The following is a 19,102-nucleotide window of genomic DNA, read 5'->3' as shown; positions in this document are numbered from 1 at the left end:
ACTCAGTCAGCACTCAGCAGCAGCCTTTCATCTTTTTTGGACTGAAGCTTATTTTTCTTCGACCTGGGACCTGAAGCTAACCATTTAATTCCTATGAATCCTGTCCCTGACATTATTTTGAAAATAATTTTGGTTTTATGGATGAATTTAAAATGGGAAACATTAATTGTTTGGTCGATTTCACATGGCTGGCTCTTTACACAAGTGGCTCTTGTTTCTTTATTTTTTATTTCTTTATACAGCTTCAATGCATTGACTGGTTGATTGGGAAGTTGGAGTCCATCCAAAAGATGAAAATAATGGACACCTGATGAAAATAATGGACACCTGAAAAAGGGATTGCTGTGTAACTTTTACGTATAGATTATTATATTTCGGTGATTACGTGTTTAGTCAAAACAGCTTTTCGATGCAGATTTTAGAATTAAAATAATTAATTACTAGTTTGACAGTCAATTTTGCACGAACACAAATATGACGACACGGATGCACAATACAAAGACAAGGGAAATAATAAATTTCAAAAAATCAAGACACGGAGACATGAGAATTTTTTTTTTAAAAAAAACTTGTATATCTTTTTTAAAAGTAAAAATATTGATGTTCATACTTTAATTTTACAATACTACATAGTGAAATTCAAGCCTTCCAAACTTTTCAAATGTAGTTTATTAATTTTATATGAATTATAATTGAATTAACACATTAGTTAATTTAGAATATGAGTTGATCGTGTTATGAGAGTGTCTTGACTATAGACACAGCGTTAATCACTCTGACACTTAAACTTAATGAAGTATCCATTAAGTTTTCCTTTATAAAAAATATATATATATAGAAAAAAAAAGATGAAAATTCCATGAGAAATATTCCGTTGGATGACTTGGACTTTTCCACACCTACAACAGGGACCCTTTTATTGGAGACTCAAATAAAAACAGTCTCTATAGAATGTTATTAGGGACTGATAATAGAAATAGTTTCTATAAAATGATAATAGGGACTGATTCAATAATTTCCCATGACTAACAATTTTTAAAACTCGTAAAATCCGTGCCTTCAGTATTAAAGAAATTATATGTAATACTTTCATGTCAAATATATATTAGAAAATAAGGCACTGACAAATTAATCAGTGCCCAAGTTCTCCACCATTTCCAGTTGTGGGCACGAATCAACACAAAAACTTAATTAAAATTTTGAAAATATATAAATAAAAGACTCATTATACCAACTAAGTGAAATTATACGTAAACCAAAATGGCTTTCCTCCTTTTTCTCATCCCAAGATTCCTACCTCTCTCTCTCTCTCTCTCTCTTCAATTAACCACACTCTCGTTTTACTTCCCAAGATTGCTACTGTTTCCTCCTTTCTCTCCTCTTTTCCTTTCATTACTCTCTCTCTCTCTCTCTCTCTCTCTCTCTTGTATTTTCTTAACAACTTTCTTGAAACTTCCCTCTTTTTCTGCTTCAAATCTTTACGCACCCCTTTTGTCTATTTTTTTTTTTTTGGTTATAACTCTCGTCTTTTTCTTGGTATTGTGTTGTGTCTGGATTTCTTGGTCTAGTTTTAAATTTAATTCTTGGTATTGTGTTTGTAAATCTAACCCATTTTCTGGTTTGGGCTAGATCTGTGTTACAAATCTTTCATTTGAATGAGTTTTGCTTAGCGACTCATGGTTTTTGTTTGACTGGTAGAAATATGGCACGGAATGATTAGAGGACCCATATAAAAGACACTATTATAAGTCAGTGCCTATTACAACGTTAGGTACTGTTTTCAGTCTCCAAAAATGTATGATTGCCCTTAGTAGTGTACCGTGTACGTTGGAGAGAACTTAAAACAATATTGAGTTATTTTCTATATGCACTGTATTCATACAGATATAAAGAGTTTTGAACTTTATTTTTCTAATTAAATTCTCATTAAGAGTAAGGATAGCGACGGGCCGGTTAGGGGTCGAGTATGACAATACCATTCTTGTTTTCGCTCTCCATTCCCGTCCCCATCCTTGTCCCCGCCCCAATCTCCGGTTTAAGCTTTTCGGGGAATCCTCATCCCCGTCCCCGTCGGGAAAGTGCCTCCCATACCCGTCCAAATTCATATATGACATACTTGATGGCGTACAAAAACTTAGCTTTTTTGTAAACACTTCTGATTTTTAACCTTCCACTTTTATTTCCTCATCATTCATGGTTTGTTTGAGGATTTTGGTTTTCCTAACAACTAATAGAAGCAGCAGCAAGTGGCCAACCCCTCATCTTCATTCTTGTCTATTCATGATCCTCACCATATTAGACCAATCCACTATGTTGTTGCCAAGTTTGGTTAAATAATGTATCAAATAAGCTCATTTGACTATGTCGATGTGCGTGCTAACCCTATGCAATATATCAGGAATAAGGAGCGACGTTAGGGTAACTTCGTTTATTATATTATATTAATATATTAATTATAAATAAATATATTACTTATCGGGCCGGGTTCGGGGATGGGGATAACAATACCATCCTCGGCCCATCCTTGACAGGGGATTTTGCAAATTTGAGAATCCCTGTACCCGGCCCCGATTTCTCCGCGAAAACTCCCCTTTAGGGGCTGGGACCCGACAGGTATTATTGTCACTCCTAATTGAGAGCAGTTCCAGCAGAGAAGGCAGGGGGCGGGCTAGGGGCGTTATGAGCCCAAATCACGTTTCCAGCAGCAAAGGTTTGCCTAGGCAGGAGGTGGGGGCCACGAGCCTGGGCTGGCCCGAGGGGGAGTTTAGCCCGAGCGTGAGCTTTAGTTTTTTGCTGATGTCATCGCTGACGCTAGGCTGGCGCCAGCCCACGCATTTGATTTTTTTTACCATTGCCACATGGTGTCATCTGGGCTTTCAGATTGGATTTTTTCCTCTAATCCAACGACAACCAATTTTTTTTGCAATAAAATACTAAAAAAATTCAAAATTTTCTTTTAAAAAAACCCAAAAATTTATGAATTTTTTTCTATAAATACCAGCCAATTTTTTTTTTAAAATTTATCTGAAATTTGAAATCGAAAATTTTATTCGATTATGAGATATGAATAGTATTGACAAGTAGTAACCCAAAAATCTTGTTGAAAATATTATCCAAATTAATTGTTTAGGTAAAAAAATTTGTGAAAAAAACAAAAAAATGAATAGTATTTGTCCTGGCAAAGGGCGACTGGTGCAAATACACATTACTTTTTGTAATGACAGTCACTGTTCACGTAAATAATAGTTGCCCTAACCCCCTTTACCATGACAAAAGATAAACTGCAGGAAGTGCTCTGACGACATTTAATTTTTAAACTCAAAAGATGTAAATAATGGAAAACTGAGAAAGGGGATGCTGTGGAACTTTTATGTATTGATTATTATTCAAAACAGCTTTATGTACAGTACGTGTGTGTTTGCATGCAGTGTCTAATCTCCTTTTTTTCTTTTTTTCTTTATATATTAAAAAAAAAGGAGATTAGACTATAAAGTGAGTGGATGAGAATAATAATTTTTTTAAAAGTATTTGACTTCAGTTTCAGTCCTTGAAGGTCTACTCGATTTTTCTGTGTCTATAAAAAGCTGCTGTAAGCACCAATACTCTCCTCACAAATCCACCTTTCATACACACAATCGTACGATACCTCTTCATTCAAAAGCTCTCATTTTGGGCACTGTTTTCCTCTTCAAATGTGGAAAGGTTTCCAATAGAAAATTAATTGATGAATATGTTCTTCCCTCGACCTTTTCTTCATTCTCTCTTGGTGGTGGTTTGCTTTGGAAATTTTGCTTTTGGAGTTACTCGATTGCCACGAGATGAAGGTATACGTATATATGATGCTTGGAGTCATGACTTTGTAGTTGTTGTTTATTTAGACATTAATGGTAGTAATTGTATGAATGTGTAGAAATTGAGTTTTGAGCATATGGTGTTAAATTATTGTTGCACTTTGTTTTATATATATATGTAGTACAAACTTTAGCCGACATAGCAAAGACACTGGGGAAGACGAACTGGGATTTCAGTGGAGATGCAGATCCATGCAACAATCAAAAACCATGGACTGATACCAATCCGGACAAAGGATTTGAGTATGGCATCACCTGTAATTGTTCCTTTGCCAGTTCCACTGTCTGCCATATTACCAGCATGTAAACATCACTCTCTCTCTCTCTCTCTCTCTCTCTCTCTCTCTCTCTCTCTCTCTCTCTCACCACCTAACACCAAATGATCTTATCGGGTTTATGTGGTTTACATGGATATGGTGGTGATGGTGTCACCCCTAAACAAAACTTTTTTGGGGAATATTAGATCATTGGCGATATATATATGTATTATGTATATTATTATTTTTTTCCCTTTCAGAATTATCCCATATATATATATATATATATACTCCAAGAAAATTGCTATTTGTATAATACTAGTATACTCACGGTGGCCAAATTTTGATGACTTTAAATGAGCCTTTCTCATGTTGTCGGTGAAGAAGACAGTCGCAGCATTTACTTACTCTAGTCCATATATCTGAAGTCTCAAAATTTAAAGTCCTTCAAACTTTTGTGTTATATACATGGAATCCAACTTTTTCTTTTGATTCTAACAGATTGTCTAACTTTCTAAGGTAGGAGAGCCTCTAATGTTATGCAAGTTACGCAAGTTTTAAATAACGAGAAATTCTTATGTCCACCTGCCAGATCTAGTGGATTGTTCGTCAACCTTCACAAAAGTAAGGATATCTTCCGATTTTAGTTCCACCCAAGGTCTAAAATATCGGTGGTATGAAAACATGGCAATTTCAATGGAAATATCGGAAAAGTGTCAATATCGGTAAAAATTGAATAAAAACTATGGAAATTGTAAGAAAAACTTTGAAATTTTTATTGAAACTTTGGAGGATGTTTATTTAGTCAATTATGTATTAGTTTCTCCCAAAAAAATTGGAAGGAAATGCATTATATGATGGGTTTAATTGATTTAAGTTGATTATATAGCGAGCTGACAAACATTGAGAATGTAGAAAATTTGTAGTAATTAATGAAAGAATATTAAACACACCATAATCATTTATTTATAATGATTTACTATAATATTTTACACTTTATACATCGCATGGTAAGAGACATAAGTGACTTAGTACCACATAAAGTTTCAAAATTTTCACTGTCTTCATCATCTCGATATTTTGGCCAAATGCTGTTGAAGCATGTGAGAAATTATCAATGTCGATATTTTCTAATGTTAATTATATTATATGTGTATGGATATGTTTCAAAATATCATAGACCCGAAAAAAAGATAATATCGATGATATTTCATCAATATTATCGACATTTGAGTCCTTGGTTCCACCTAACTCCACGCTAACCACCTAACTCCACACTAATTCTATCACTATGAGAGTATACTATTGCATACGCTCTTAAAAGCTCCTCTTAAATTAAGTGACATGAGTAGTGTTAGGGTATAGGTTATTTACATATGCTTAAGTTAATTTTGAAGTTGATACTGTTAGGACTATTAGACTAGTCAGTCATATCATCTCAGAATTTTTTGTCTGAAAGTGAAAGTGAAAGAAGAATCAGTGCATGAACCTTCCTTGATTGATTGACCCATGACCATTAGCTCAGCTGTAAGTTTGTAAAGTTTGTAGAGAGAGAGAGAGAGAGAGAGAGAGAGATGCTGATTTGGACATTTGGTTTTCTGGGGACTGCGTCTATAGCAATTAAGTATTGATCATTTTCACATTGGCCCCCCAATTGACTTAAAATATCATCATGCCACCTCCAAAATAACTGGGAATTAAAAGGGACTGTCGGCTTTTCCAAAAACTAAAAAAGGGACTGTCGGCACCGCATGGAGTTGGCTGTTGCCACGTTCAATTTTTGTGAGATTTCTCACGCACGCATTATTAATGTGTAAGAGCACTGGGGCAGGGAGTTGGGTAGGTTTGTTGGTTTAGGCCCAAAAACCATTTCTATCAGCAAGGGCTGGCCAGGACAACTGCTGGGGCTCATGAAACCAAGCCAGCCCTCAAGTGGCCATTGGGCTTTCATTTGTGAACTGATTTGGTTCTGATATTATGAAAGAAGTTGAGATTTCACTCTAAAATCAATTAGTAATGGAAAGAGTAGCCTAACTTTTTATAAGTCTTTGTTAAATTTCTCAACTTTTCAATGTGAGACTCTTTACCTTCACATTCTCACAGTTGACATTGTTTAGGAACTTGTTGACAAAGCTGGCTTGCTAATTATCACTACAAAACAAATGCACATTAACTGTTTGTGTAATTGCAAGTTTTATTCTTCGTGACCAAAAAATTGCAAGTTTCATTCTTTTTAAGGACATTGCCTGAGTTAAAGTCCAGTCTTTACCCTCTAAATAATTAACTGTTTTGGTCTCATCTGTGTGGAAGCATTTCTTTTTAGTCACAGTCAGGTCTTTGTTAAATTGCAATTAAGATTTGAAACCTTGTTTTGTGATGAAGCACAGAGTTATGAAAGCTCAGGATTTGCCAGGAACACTCCCAAAAGAGATGGCCAGGCTCCGCTATCTCGAAGAAATGTAAGCACGTTGTTACCTTACATGTATGTCTGTTGTCAATGGGAAAATGCCTCATTTCTTTCTTTCTCCTGCAGTGACCTCACCCGCAACTACCTGAGTGGTACCATCCCTCCAGAATGGGGCTCCCTTTCACTTGTCAACATGTACGGTCTTTTTACGCTATGCATACATGCGTGTGTGTTGATGTTCATGACATGTTCTTATTGTTTTAGTGGCAACTTCAATATTCTTTAGCCATTTCTTTCTTAAACTACAAATCTACTACATGGATTTTGTTCATATTCATGGCCCTTGAGTGGCCATGAGCCATTTGAATCATAAATGTTGAATCTAACATATTTGTTGCATTCATCTTGATGGCCAAACACATGAGTTTTGTTGCAGTTCCCTTCTTGGAAACCGTTTGACCGGTCCTATCCCCCGAGAGCTTGGAGACATCAATACCCTGAAGCATTTGTGAGTGTTGATTATGCATTTGTTTCTTCTTTTCCCCACTTGATTTTATGGAATGATCTTTTTTAATCAATGGAATTGAATTTGCTTTGTGTAGGGACATCAGTATGAATAATTTCTCTGGAGAGCTCCCTCGGGAGCTTGGGAATTTGACCCTCATAGAAAGCATGTAAGATTGTCCTATTTCGAGTTTTATCCTGATAGACAGATGCTGGATATTTTCATCAGCAATCATCGACTTCTGTATCTTTAATATAATTGTTATGTCTCCTTCATGGTTAGGCTTCTTAACTCAAATAATTTTACTGGGGAGTTGCCAGATACATTTGGAAATCTTACCACACTAAAAGACTTGTAAGCTTCTGTTGTTCTTTTCTCTTAAAGGTTTCCGAAGCACCCAAATACCGCATTATAGTATTAATTGGTACTGTTTTCCTTTTGCCAATCATTATGCAGCCGGGTGGGTGACAGTCACTTTTCTGGGCAGATACCTGATTTTATAAAGAACTGGACAAATCTTGAGAAACTGTGAGTTTTTGTTGTTGTTGTTATCTTTGCTGCTACTTGATTCTGAATATTATCACTAATTCAAATGTTATGACTTGTTAAAACAGACTGATTCAGGCTAGTGGTTTGACGGGGCCAATTCCTTCCAGCATTTCTCTTTTGACAAAATTAACTGACTTGTTAGTATGGATTTTGATTTTGTATCTACTTATAAATACAAACAGATTAGCAATTCTGTAATCTAGGTTCATTGCTCAATTTTAACATGCAGGAGAATTACTGACTTGAGTGGGCCTGAAGCACCCTTTCCTCCACTTGAGAATATGAAAAGCATGAAGACACTGTGAGTTAATGCTTGCATGACACACAATGTCTGTCTCTACCAGAAGTCTTTTGCAAACTCAAAAGTTTAGTTTTTCTGTTACAGGATGTTGAGGAGTTGCAATATTATTGGACGGCTACCTCCATATCTCGGGGACATGAAGAGTTTGAAAACTTTGTTAGTACAAATGTCCTTGTCCATGTTTTATTTACTGTCTTCAGATAAATTATCTTCTTTCTAGATGCTATTCTAATAACTCAAGGATGTTGAGGATGTTGGCGCCGCATGTTTCTGTATGTACAAAGAGAACATGCGCTATTTTTAAGTAATCAGCGTACTCACACACATGTATACACGAGCAGATCATGGCATATATTTGACACTTACCTTATTCCTGGAAAGGTTTTATTATTATTTTTAGTTTAAATAACGTCTTTCTCTAGGGGAGCATATCTGAAATGCATTTGTTATTGGTTTGTGCAGAGACCTCAGCTTTAACAAGCTAACCGGGGAAATTCCAAGCAGCTTTGTTGCTCTAGCAAAAGTGGAGTTTATGTAAGCAATTTGAATTACAAATCTTGGCTTTCTTACAAGAAAACTCAAGCAGACATTCTCCAATGGTTTTGTCACACCCCAGCCCTACAAGCTGGACGTGTTAATCATGCTTACTATATAACTAATGACTCACAAGTTATACTGGAATGAATTTATTTTTTTAATTCGTTAATACTCAAGCAAACAACAGAAGATATATTTTTTTTTTATCTAGTAATTCATTGCTCATGTCTATACCCCCTTCTAGTAATTTATGCCCTTTTTCCTGTATCAATTATGTTTAGATTCTTAACTGGAAACTTGCTGACTGGACCCGTGCCTACTTGGACGAAAGAAAACTTGTAAGCTTCTCTTCCAAATGCTAATATTTAGTTACGTAATAAGGAAATTTATGATGTCTAATACTGGATAAAGCACCGTACATGCGTTAACATGACTTTTCATATTGGAGCTTCACTTACAATTATACTCATGAAATAGGCATTAATGTACATTCTTTATTTTCTCATGATCACTGATTTTAAAATTGTTGATAGCATTCTTAGATAGTAGCTATTCCTTTTCATGTAAGATTTTGAAGTTTTGAAAGTATCCTAAAATGTTTCCTAAGTTTACACAATATCTGTACAAAATGGAAAGAACTAGAGTCATAATAGACTAGGAAATAAATCTCTTAATTAAGCTAGAATCTCACTAACACTCCCCCTCAAGTTGGAGCAAAGATGTCACGCATGCCTAACTTGTCACACGAGTTGAGAAAGATGGTAGTAGACACAACTTTCGTAAATACATTTGCCAGTTGATACTCAGATGATATAAACGGAAAGAAACAATCTCATCCATCTTCTCTTTAATAAAATGTCGATCAACCTCCACGTGCTTTGTATGATCATGTTGCACAGGGTTATGAGCAATCACAATTGCAGCTTTGTTATCACAATACAAATCCATTGGTTTCTAGGGCGCAAACCCAAGATCTCTCAACAATCTCCTCAATCGTAATAACTTGCACATACCTTGAGCCATCCCATGATACTCGGCTTTGGCACTAGACCGAGACACTACTTTTTGCTTTTTACTCCTCCAAGTAACAAGATTACCACCAATAAATGTAAAATACCCAGACGTAGAACGTCTATCAGTGACTGAACTATATCCTTCTAGATCTATATGACCATACTTGAAAAACATTAACCCATTGCCAGGAGTTACTTTCAGATACCTCAAAATACACATCACATCATCCATATGATCTTCACTAGGAAAATACATAAATTGACTCTATTCACTCATTGTATATGCAATATCGGGACGTATATGAGCTAAATAAATCAATTTACCCACAAGTCATTGATAATGTTCTTTATCAGTAGGGGCTTGATCAGGATACAACCCCAACTTATGATTCTATTCACTAAGGGTATCAATTGGTTCACAATCCAACATTCTAGTTTCTACAAGTAAATCCAAAACATACTTTCTTTGGGACAAAAAGATATCATGTTTAGATATGGCAACCTCAATTCCAAGAAAGTACTTCAAATCACCCAATGATTTTATCTCAAACTCAGAAGCGAGATACTCTTGAAGATTTTCCATTTATGCCTGATCATCTCCAGTTACAATCATATCATCAACATAAATAATTAATGCTGTCAATTTACTTTTATGACGCTTTAGAAACAAAGTATGATTTGAGTTACTCTGCACATACCTAAATTTCTTCATAGATATTACAAACCTCCCAAACCATGCTCTTGGAGATTGTTTACTAGGAGGAACATTTATATATATATTTCTTCCTTGAGGTCACCATGTAGGAACGCATTCTTTACATCAAATTGTAACAAGGCTAGTCACGATTAGCAGCCAGGGACAAGAGCACACGTACAGTATTGAGTTTTGCTAGTAGAGCAAAGGTCTCCAAATAATCAACTTCATAGGTTTGAGTATAACCTTATGCTACCAATCTAACCTTGTAACGATCAATGGAACCGGTAGCTTTATGCTTCAAAGTAAACACCCATTTGCACCCAACAGCTTTCTTTTCTCTTGGTAAAGTGACTAAATCCCAAGTTTCATTTTTGTTCAATGCTTCCATTTCAACATTCATAACATCCACCCATTTGGTGTCAGAAAGAGCATCTTGCAGCTTAGTTAGCACACATATACTAGATAATTGACACAAATATGATGTATATGACTTAGACAAAATATGAGTTGACACATAATGGATAATGAGATATTTAGACTTGACATGTATATTAGGAGAATATTATACTTTGGGTTTGCCACGAGTGGTTCATGGCAGTAATTGATAAGTTGACGTAGATAGATCATTAGAAATTACCTCACTTGATGCACTATCACGAGTAGACTAGGGCACTGGCAGGGCAGAGAGGGGTATGGCATCGAGCTAATCCATACAAGAATCACTGTCACTATTTTTAGATAAAGGCAACCGGTCGCTTGCTTCAATGTGACCGGTTATTTTGACACCGAGAGCACTTGCTTCATCTCCAAATATGGGCAATCGGTCGAGTTCTAAAGGACGACTTGTCGTTTCTTCACAGAGACCACATGTTTCATCACAGAGACCACATAATTCAAGACTCTCCAATTCACTTCTCATCTCCCCTTGAATTGGAAAGGAGGGAGAAACATAATAAGGCACTTCTTCATGAAAAGTCACGTCCAAAGTAATATGCACATTTTGGGTAGATAGATGATAGCACTTATAACCCTTATGAGTAGAAGAGTAGCAAATAAATACACAACGTAGAGCACAAGGATCAAGTTTACTCCAATTATGAGAGTATACATGAACATAGGCAACACACCCAAAAACTTTAGGGTGCGACTTGGAGATGGAGACAGGGGAAACATGTTCACTATACACATCATGCGGAGTCTTGAAATCAAGAACTCGGCTAGGAATACGATTAATCAAATAGGCAGCAGATAGAACAGTATGCCCCCAAAGATGATGGGGAACAGATATATCCAATATGAGTGAGCGGGCAACTTCAAGCAATTGTCGGTTCTTTCTTTTAGACACACCATTTTGTTGAGGGGTAAAAGAGGTTGTCGCTTAGTAAAAAAATACGTTGAGCACGAAAGAAATAAACCAAAGTATTATTCACATATTCTCCTCCATTATCAATCCAGAATACTTTGACCCAAGCTTGAAACTGAGTAGACACCATAGTATAAAACTTTGGAAGGATGTAAGCAACATCATATTTATTTTTCAGCAAGAAAACCCAAGTAAGTCAGGTACAAACATCAATAAATGTGACGAACTAACGAAATTCATTCGAAGTAACGCGAGCCAGATCCCACACATCATAATGCACTAAATCAAAAGGTTTTGCAGCTTCACTATCACTTAAAGGAAACACAGTGCGATGACTCTTGACCAAAATACATGTCTCACACTTAAAACTAGACTCATCACAAGAGCAGAATAAAGATGGAAAACAGACGCTGAAAATAGTCAAACGACAGGTGGCCCAAGCGACGATACTATAACCAAATTTGTTGTTTGTCTTTGACATTGCAAATTTGAACAGTACTAACGACATGATCACAAACTGGTGCAGAATGCAATGTCAAATAATATAACCACCCTTATCTGTTTTCCACCCAATCGTCTTATGAGTCTTGAGATCCAAAGTAATGTGTAGGATAGAAAATAGCATAAGCATAAAGTGCATCAAGTAATCGACCAACAAATAACAAGTTATAATGGATATTGGGAACTAGTAACGCACGAGACAAAGACAGAGTAGGAGTGAGAGAGATTGTGCCCTCACCAGTAATTGGAGAGCACTAGTTATGTATGAGTTACAAGTGTTACTAGACAACTCATCAAAAAATTTAGCATCATAAGTCATATGATCAGAAGCACCAGTGTCAATTATCCAAGTATTGGAGCTAGTACCTGGAATATAGTTAGAAACACACAAATTTGTAGAAGCAGCAACAACAACACCAACAATGGAGTTATCACCCGTGATTGCAGCAAAAACTCAACAGATCATGACAGAGTAAATAGTGGAACACAGCAGAGGCACAAATACGATAGATGCACGAAGGCATGCCGAGTACACAGCAGAACACAATAGAGGCATAAATACGGCAGATGCACCAAGACAAGAATGACACGAACATAGTAGAGGCACGAATACTACAATACAACACACAAACCCATGAGGGCACACATGGCACAGGTAGAAAAAAAAAATATGGGGCTAGAACACGGGTGGGCACAACACATAGGTCACTAGAAAGTCGGCTCTGATACTAAGTCAAACAATATGGGTAGAATATTTTCAGATATATTTCATTCTCCAAAAGGAGGTATTTATAATATAAAGTTGTAACCCCAGTAGGGTTATACAAGGAAATAAAAATAAAATCATAATTACACAATATCTGTAAAAAAAAAAAAATAGAAAAAAATAGAGTCCTAATAGACTGAGAAATAAATCTCCTAATTAAGTTAGGATCTCGCTAACAAATACTTACCTCATACTACTGCATTTGGGAATTTTATTTTCTGTTCTCATACTGCTCCTCATTTTATTTTCTGTTCTCATACTGCTCCTCATTTTATTTTCTATTCTCATACTGCCGCATTTGGAAATTTTTGTGCAGTGATCTTTCATATAACAAATTCACCATAGGGGCTACAGGTTGTCCATCACAACGCGGCAACCTGTAAGAATGTCTTCATTAGCTTGAGTTTACTGTGTCTGTGTCTTGTTACCAATTTTTCAATTTTTGTTAATTTCTACAGGAACTTGTTTGAAAGCTTTTCAGAGGCCAATAGTTCGTAAGTTACAAATTAATCCTCTGAAAACATGCATAGATAAATTTACTTGGCATTCCAACTGTGTATTCTTAATTTTTATTATACAACTTATTTTCATTTATGATGTTATCTTGCTGACTTCTTCTGGATCCTGCTGCATTCTCCTATCAGAAAAACTACATGTTTGGAAATTCCAACATGTCCACAAAGTAAGTTGGGTTTCCACATATTGCTTCAAGATATGCCCATAGTCCTTTTGCTTAAGATGTCGACTAATAATCTGACAGTTCCTTTGAAATGAAATAGAAGAGATAAAGAAGAAATCTCTCTGTATGGCCACTAATCCCCTTTTGCTTTCTATTGTAGCTGGGTACGAATTCCGTATAAATTGTGGTGGAGAAGCAGTAACTGTTAATGGGTTCAAGTTTGACGATGACAAAGATTGGGCTGGACCTTCTTCATTTCGCAAAACCTCACCAAATTGGGCTTTAAGCAGCACTGGTTACTTTATTGATGATAAACAACCTGAAGACACCTTTATCCAAACTAATAAATCTATACTCTCTATGGCAAACCCAGAACTGTACATGCATGCACGCCTCTCTCCCATCTCTCTAACTTACTATGGGTTTTGTTTGAGAAATGGAACCTACTTTGTAAACCTCCATTTTGTGGAGACAGAGTTTACAAATAACAAATCATATAGAAGCCTGGGAAGGCGTATATTTGATGTTTACATTCAGGTAAAGGTCAACAGACACTGTGTAGTTCCTGGTCAATTCAAATGTTTATGAATTTCTAGTAATAACTTGTAAACAACATTACGATCATGAAATGTTATGTAACAAAACTAGGATATTGCAGGGGAGACTAGTGGAGCAGGATTTCAATATTGTGGATAAAGCTGGTGGGGTTGGTACTGCAGTCATAATGCACTATACTGCTCGTGTAACTAGTGGTACCTTGGAGATCCGTTTCTATTGGGCTGGGAAAGGGACGACCGGTATCCCTCGTAGAGGAGTTTATGGTCCTCTTATATCAGCCATTTCTGTAAGACATGGTAAGTTTACACTGTTATGATCTTCTTTTAATTACTACTTAGACCATTGGGAGTTTCTCATATGTAAATATCATGTTAGGCATTAATATTTCAACACAATTAAGAGATCCGTCTTTAGTTCTGCAGGGGAACTGATCAGGACTGTATGGTGCTCAATAAATTGATTGCATCCCATCATTGGAGCTCTAAGTCTTCATAATTTTTTCCCTTGTATTGCCATAGAAATGCATCTATGTATTTTCCCCCTTTCTTTATGTTTTACCTAGTTCGAATCAAGTCTTGAAGAAATGATCTCTATTCAAATTTCCGATCACATAACTGATTAATGCAGTTCTTTGTACGGGACTGGTATGTGCTTTTAAATGGAACTTCAAGGATTTTTTATTTTTTACATTAAAATTGTCCTTTTCACCTAAGCAAACATATAATATTTACATGGCAGCGGAACAATTTCGTTTACTATCTACTTAACGTTTCCCAGGACAGTGCATGCAATTCCGTTGAATCTTTTTTTTCTTTGCGCATTGCTTGAATATTGCACTCTCTTACCTATTACATTTGCATTTACTCTAATAAAGCTATTCTTCTTCCAGCCGACTATGTACCTGGTGGAAGTGGCATATCTGTAGGTGCAGTAGTTGGAATTGTGGGTGGAGGAGTCTTCATTATATTACTGATTTTTGGTGTTCTTTGGAGGAGAGGCCACCTAGGACAACAAAATACTTTGGAGAATGGTACGTACAGTTTATGCTGTTATTTTCTATGTACTTTTCGTGTATATTAGGCAAACTCTGTAAATTGATATTTATTTAGATATTGAACTTTCTGACGCCTTGATGCTGCTAGATTATATTATACTGTTGAAACCTTCGATGCAAAGTCTGCCTACCTATAGATCCAGTTACTTGTTAAATTCTAGGCCTTGAATCAGTCGCATGATATTAAGAAATAAAAATGCTACCATTATGAAATTTCTTATATGAGTTTGCTTCTTACACAGATTTAAAGGGCGTGGACCTGCAAACTAGTAAATTTAGCTTCAGGCAACTCAAAGCTGCCACAAACAACTTTGACAAAGCCAATAAGATTGGAGAAGGTGGTTTTGGATCTGTTTACAAGGTATTCTGCAGAACCAATATTTCTATTTATTTATTGCTGTTGGGCTAACTTGACTAATTGTAAGCATTCTTACTAAAGTTGCTCTGCTTTTTAGTGAAGGGATTTTGACTTTGTTTCTCAAATGCAGGGCCTTCTATCAGACGGCACCGTAATTGCTGTCAAGCAGCTTTCTTCCAAATCAAAGCAAGGGAATCGTGAATTTGTGAATGAGATAGGCATGATTTCTGCTCTGCAACACCCTCATCTTGTCAAGCTTCACGGATGCTGTATTGAAAGAAATCAACTATTGCTTGTCTATGAGTACATGGAAAATAATAGCCTTGCTCGTGCTTTGTTTGGTAAATATTACTCTTGTATGCCTAAACTTCACTTGGTTCATGCAGATGGGTATAAAAGATCTTATACATAAAAAATATGTCCCTTATAACTAACTTTGAGTAATTTGACAAATTGAAGGACCAGAACAAAGTCAGTTGAAGTTGGATTGGCCAACAAGGCACAAGATCTGTGTTGGTATAGCAAGAGGTTTGGCTTACCTCCACGAGGAATCAAGATTGAAGGTCGTTCATAGAGACATCAAGGCTACTAATGTGCTGCTTGATAAAAATCTTACCCCAAAGATATCTGACTTTGGATTGGCCAAGCTTGATGAAGAGGATAACACACACATTAGCACCCGTATTGCTGGAACTTAGTGAGTCCCTGTGATATATATTTTTTTTCTTCTTATACTTTTATTTTGATTTCTTCCACCCCGACGATGGGTCCATAGAAATAGGAAACAGATGGTGGTTTCTCTACTTTTTATAAGTTTCAAACTTAACTAGATCTGTACTCTTAAAGAAACTTTGTAGTATTTTTAGTATTTCGCTAAGCTAAATATGGGGAAATGATGAGCGATTTTTTGCAGTGGATATATGGCGCCTGAATATGCAATGCGGGGTTATCTGACTGATAAAGCAGATGTTTATAGCTTTGGAATTCTTGTATTGGAAATTGTTAGTGGGAGGAACAACACTACTTACAGAGCAAAGGAAAAAAGCTTTTATCTTCTTGATTGGGTAACATGATTCTACTGCTTCCTTATTTAAAGTTAAATTTAATCTGATACTGTTGATCTCTATTCTATGTTTGTGGCTGAGAGAAAGTGACTGATACTGCAATAGTTTTAATGATGATCCAAAATCAAGTCTGGCTTCATTTGACATTATCTTTCCCTGACAATATATGTAAGCTCAGTGAAATTATTTGTAAAGACAAATTATCTCTGACAATATATTTTTCTAGGCACAACTACTAAAAGGGCAAGGGAAATTGATGGACCTAGTGGATCCAAGGTTGGGCTCAGACTTCAACAAAGAAGAGATGATGCTTACAATCAATGTGGCTCTCCTCTGCTGCAATGTCACTTCAACAGTTAGGCCTACCATGTCTTCAGTTGTGAGCATGCTTGAAGGCAGGGCTGCTGTTCAGGAATTGGTCTCAGATCCAAATGCCTCAAGTTTTGAGATCGAAGCAATGAGGAAACATTTTCAATCCAGTTTCGGAAGGAACACCGGCGAGAGCCAGACACAAACTGCGTCAACTGAAGGGCCTTGGACTGGTTCATCTACATCTGCTCATGATCTCTATCCAGTCAATCCTGATTCAACTTACTGGGACAACAGAAAATAGAGAAACTGAGCAAACTTTCTTCATTCTCAAACTTATATGTTCATGTATCATTTCTACTCCCTCTCTAAATACACACACATATAGCTGAAAGAATAATATAGATGTTTCTACAGCATGGTAATTTTAAATTATGAATCCCTTGGATCAACTTTGATACAGCACAGAAACTGGTATATTATATATTTTGAAAGAGAATGGTGGAAAATCAGCGTTCTGCTACAAAACAGTGTGGCTTTGAACTTGTCATGCAATATCAATATGAGTGTTGGAAGGCATGAACTAGCAGATTAGGCTTAGACAGCTAAAGGAGATACGATGAAGTCATCTTTGGTAGCCCTTCCAATGAGCCAAGAACCCCAAGTGGACAATAGGCCTTTTTCTGTAACTTTTTGCGTCTCTTCAGAATTCTAAATTCTATGTTGTACAGCCAATAGAAGGGCAATAATGCTAGAAGGAGCATTTGTGAACTAATTTAGAATTGAACCCTTTTGGTAAAGGCCTGACAAATCCAAGTTCCAACCCATTTGTGATCTTAATTATTTTTGTTTTGAAACGTCATTTGTGATCCCAATTAATACAGATGGTGCAACCTATATGTGCATACAGAATCATTTACATACGTAACCATAGTGACAGATCCATGAACTTTTTTTTCGTGAGGGAAGAAATACAATCAATTGCAAGAAACTCCATCAAACACCTTATTTCCATGTTACGAAAAATATCAATGGATGGAATTTCTTGGCTAGATTAATACTCACCCTAACATGAATCCTTCGGTATCTAACCTTCTTAAAATCACATTGTCTTAGGTCCTTGTTTGGTGATGAAGCTATTATTTATTCTCACCAAATTCATATGAACTCTTTTTTTTGAGTTATTTACACAAACACCCCTGAGGTTTTCAGTGTTTTTACAAAACCCCATGAGGAGGTTTCATATTGTTTTTTTTTTTTTTTTTTTTGGGGTAAATAACATGACGTGTCCCCACTCTTAAAGAGTGGGATTAATCCCCCCTCGGAGTTCGGCTTGCCTCTGACCCCAAAGTGCTTCCAACAAGTTTCGAACCCCTGTCATTGAAGTACTAAGTAGCTTGTCAGTTGGATGTGGCAATTTGCCAAAGTGCTTTCATATTGTTTTCACAAAACCCATTTTCGTTGATTTTTTGTCCAAAGATTGATGATTTTATATACAAAAAATTTCTCCAAATGACAATGTTAGCTTGTAAAATTAGATTGCACATGCATTCATTGAGGTTAATTTTGTCATTTGCATAAGTTTTTTTTTAATGAAATGAAATCATCAGTATCATGGGGTTTTCATGTAATTTTTGAAACTTCAGGGATTTTGTCAAAACACCGAAAACCTCAAGGGCTGTTTGTGTGAATAACTCTTTTATTATTTATTATTTATATAATATACCAAGAGGATTAAACTTTAATAAAGTGAGAAAAACGTACAAGGCATAAACATTAGCCAATTTGCTCGTCAAGGCAATAAAGGAAAAGTGAATAACCACCAAATTAGTTATATATAATGGAAAAGTTCTCAAAAGGGAGATTAATTTCGTTCATGTATTTATGGAAAGGAGAAAAGGAAGAAACAGGAAAGTTCCCACCAAATCAGTGTTTCTTTCCGTTATGGCTGCGTTTGGTTTATGGGAAGAGTGCTGCTATTTCCATCTTACTGTCCTATTTTTTCACCTACCTAATCTTCTCACCCACCATTTAAATTTGAAAAAACACAATCATATCTTTCTACGCATCAATATTCTTAAAATATCCTTTAATTATTAATTCAAGTATTTATTCAGAACTCTCTCTTCCTATATTATTAATTTATTTTTTTTGGACGATAATCAAAATATTCATTGAAAAGGAGGCAAAAGCTCCTAAGCACAGCAAGGAATCAAACTACAACCAGTAGCAAATCTGGAATACTGGAAGAAAATAAAGATCCTAAGGTGAAGCCTTCAACACAAGATTAAGATTTCTTGGACTTCTGTTTTCATGTTCTATGAGATTAAGAT

General features: G+C 36.0%; 1 protein-coding gene across 3 annotated transcripts; it reads left to right on the top strand.

Annotated features, from left to right (window-relative positions):
- Positions 1-3,594: 3,594 nt before the first annotated feature.
- On the top strand, positions 3,595-17,215 carry LOC117623981 (probable leucine-rich repeat receptor-like serine/threonine-protein kinase At3g14840). 3 transcript variants are annotated; one of them, XM_034355059.1, is made up of 24 exons: positions 3,596-3,824; positions 3,974-4,154; positions 6,496-6,567; positions 6,642-6,710; positions 6,952-7,023; positions 7,118-7,189; positions 7,303-7,374; positions 7,477-7,548; positions 7,635-7,706; positions 7,799-7,870; positions 7,955-8,026; positions 8,333-8,404; positions 8,689-8,745; positions 13,064-13,126; positions 13,206-13,241; positions 13,392-13,429; positions 13,587-13,963; positions 14,085-14,280; positions 14,874-15,014; positions 15,281-15,399; positions 15,527-15,737; positions 15,856-16,093; positions 16,310-16,460; positions 16,687-17,215. In XM_034355059.1, exons 1-24 carry the CDS (start codon positions 3,725-3,727, stop codon positions 17,071-17,073), a joined length of 3,012 nt encoding a protein of 1,003 aa, XP_034210950.1. In that variant the 5' UTR covers positions 3,596-3,724; the 3' UTR covers positions 17,074-17,215. The 3 variants fall into 3 exon arrangements, with proteins under 3 accessions (XP_034210951.1, XP_034210950.1, XP_034210952.1); XM_034355060.1 differs by lacking the exon at positions 7,635-7,706 and having other exon boundaries at positions 3,595-3,824; XM_034355061.1 differs by lacking the exon at positions 3,596-3,824 and having other exon boundaries at positions 4,117-4,154; positions 6,491-6,567.
- The last annotated feature ends 1,887 nt before the right edge of the window (positions 17,216-19,102 follow it).

This window comes from Prunus dulcis, chromosome 4, assembly GCF_902201215.1.
Source record: "Prunus dulcis chromosome 4, ALMONDv2, whole genome shotgun sequence".
NCBI lineage: Eukaryota > Viridiplantae > Streptophyta > Magnoliopsida > Rosales > Rosaceae > Prunus > Prunus dulcis.
The sequence above is the reverse complement of the archived record's forward strand: the minus strand, read 5'-3'. Positions and strand labels throughout refer to the sequence as shown.

Coding starts and splice junctions, on each gene's coding strand:
- LOC117623981 (XM_034355059.1), top strand. CDS start 3,725: ATGAATATGTTCTTCCCTCGACCTTTTCTTCATTCTCTCTTGGTGGTG. Junction 16,094..16,309: donor ACCCGTATTGCTGGAACTTA/GTGAGTCCCTGT, acceptor GATTTTTTGCAG/TGGATATATGGCGCCTGAAT. Junction 16,461..16,686: donor GCTTTTATCTTCTTGATTGG/GTAACATGATTC, acceptor ATATTTTTCTAG/GCACAACTACTAAAAGGGCA.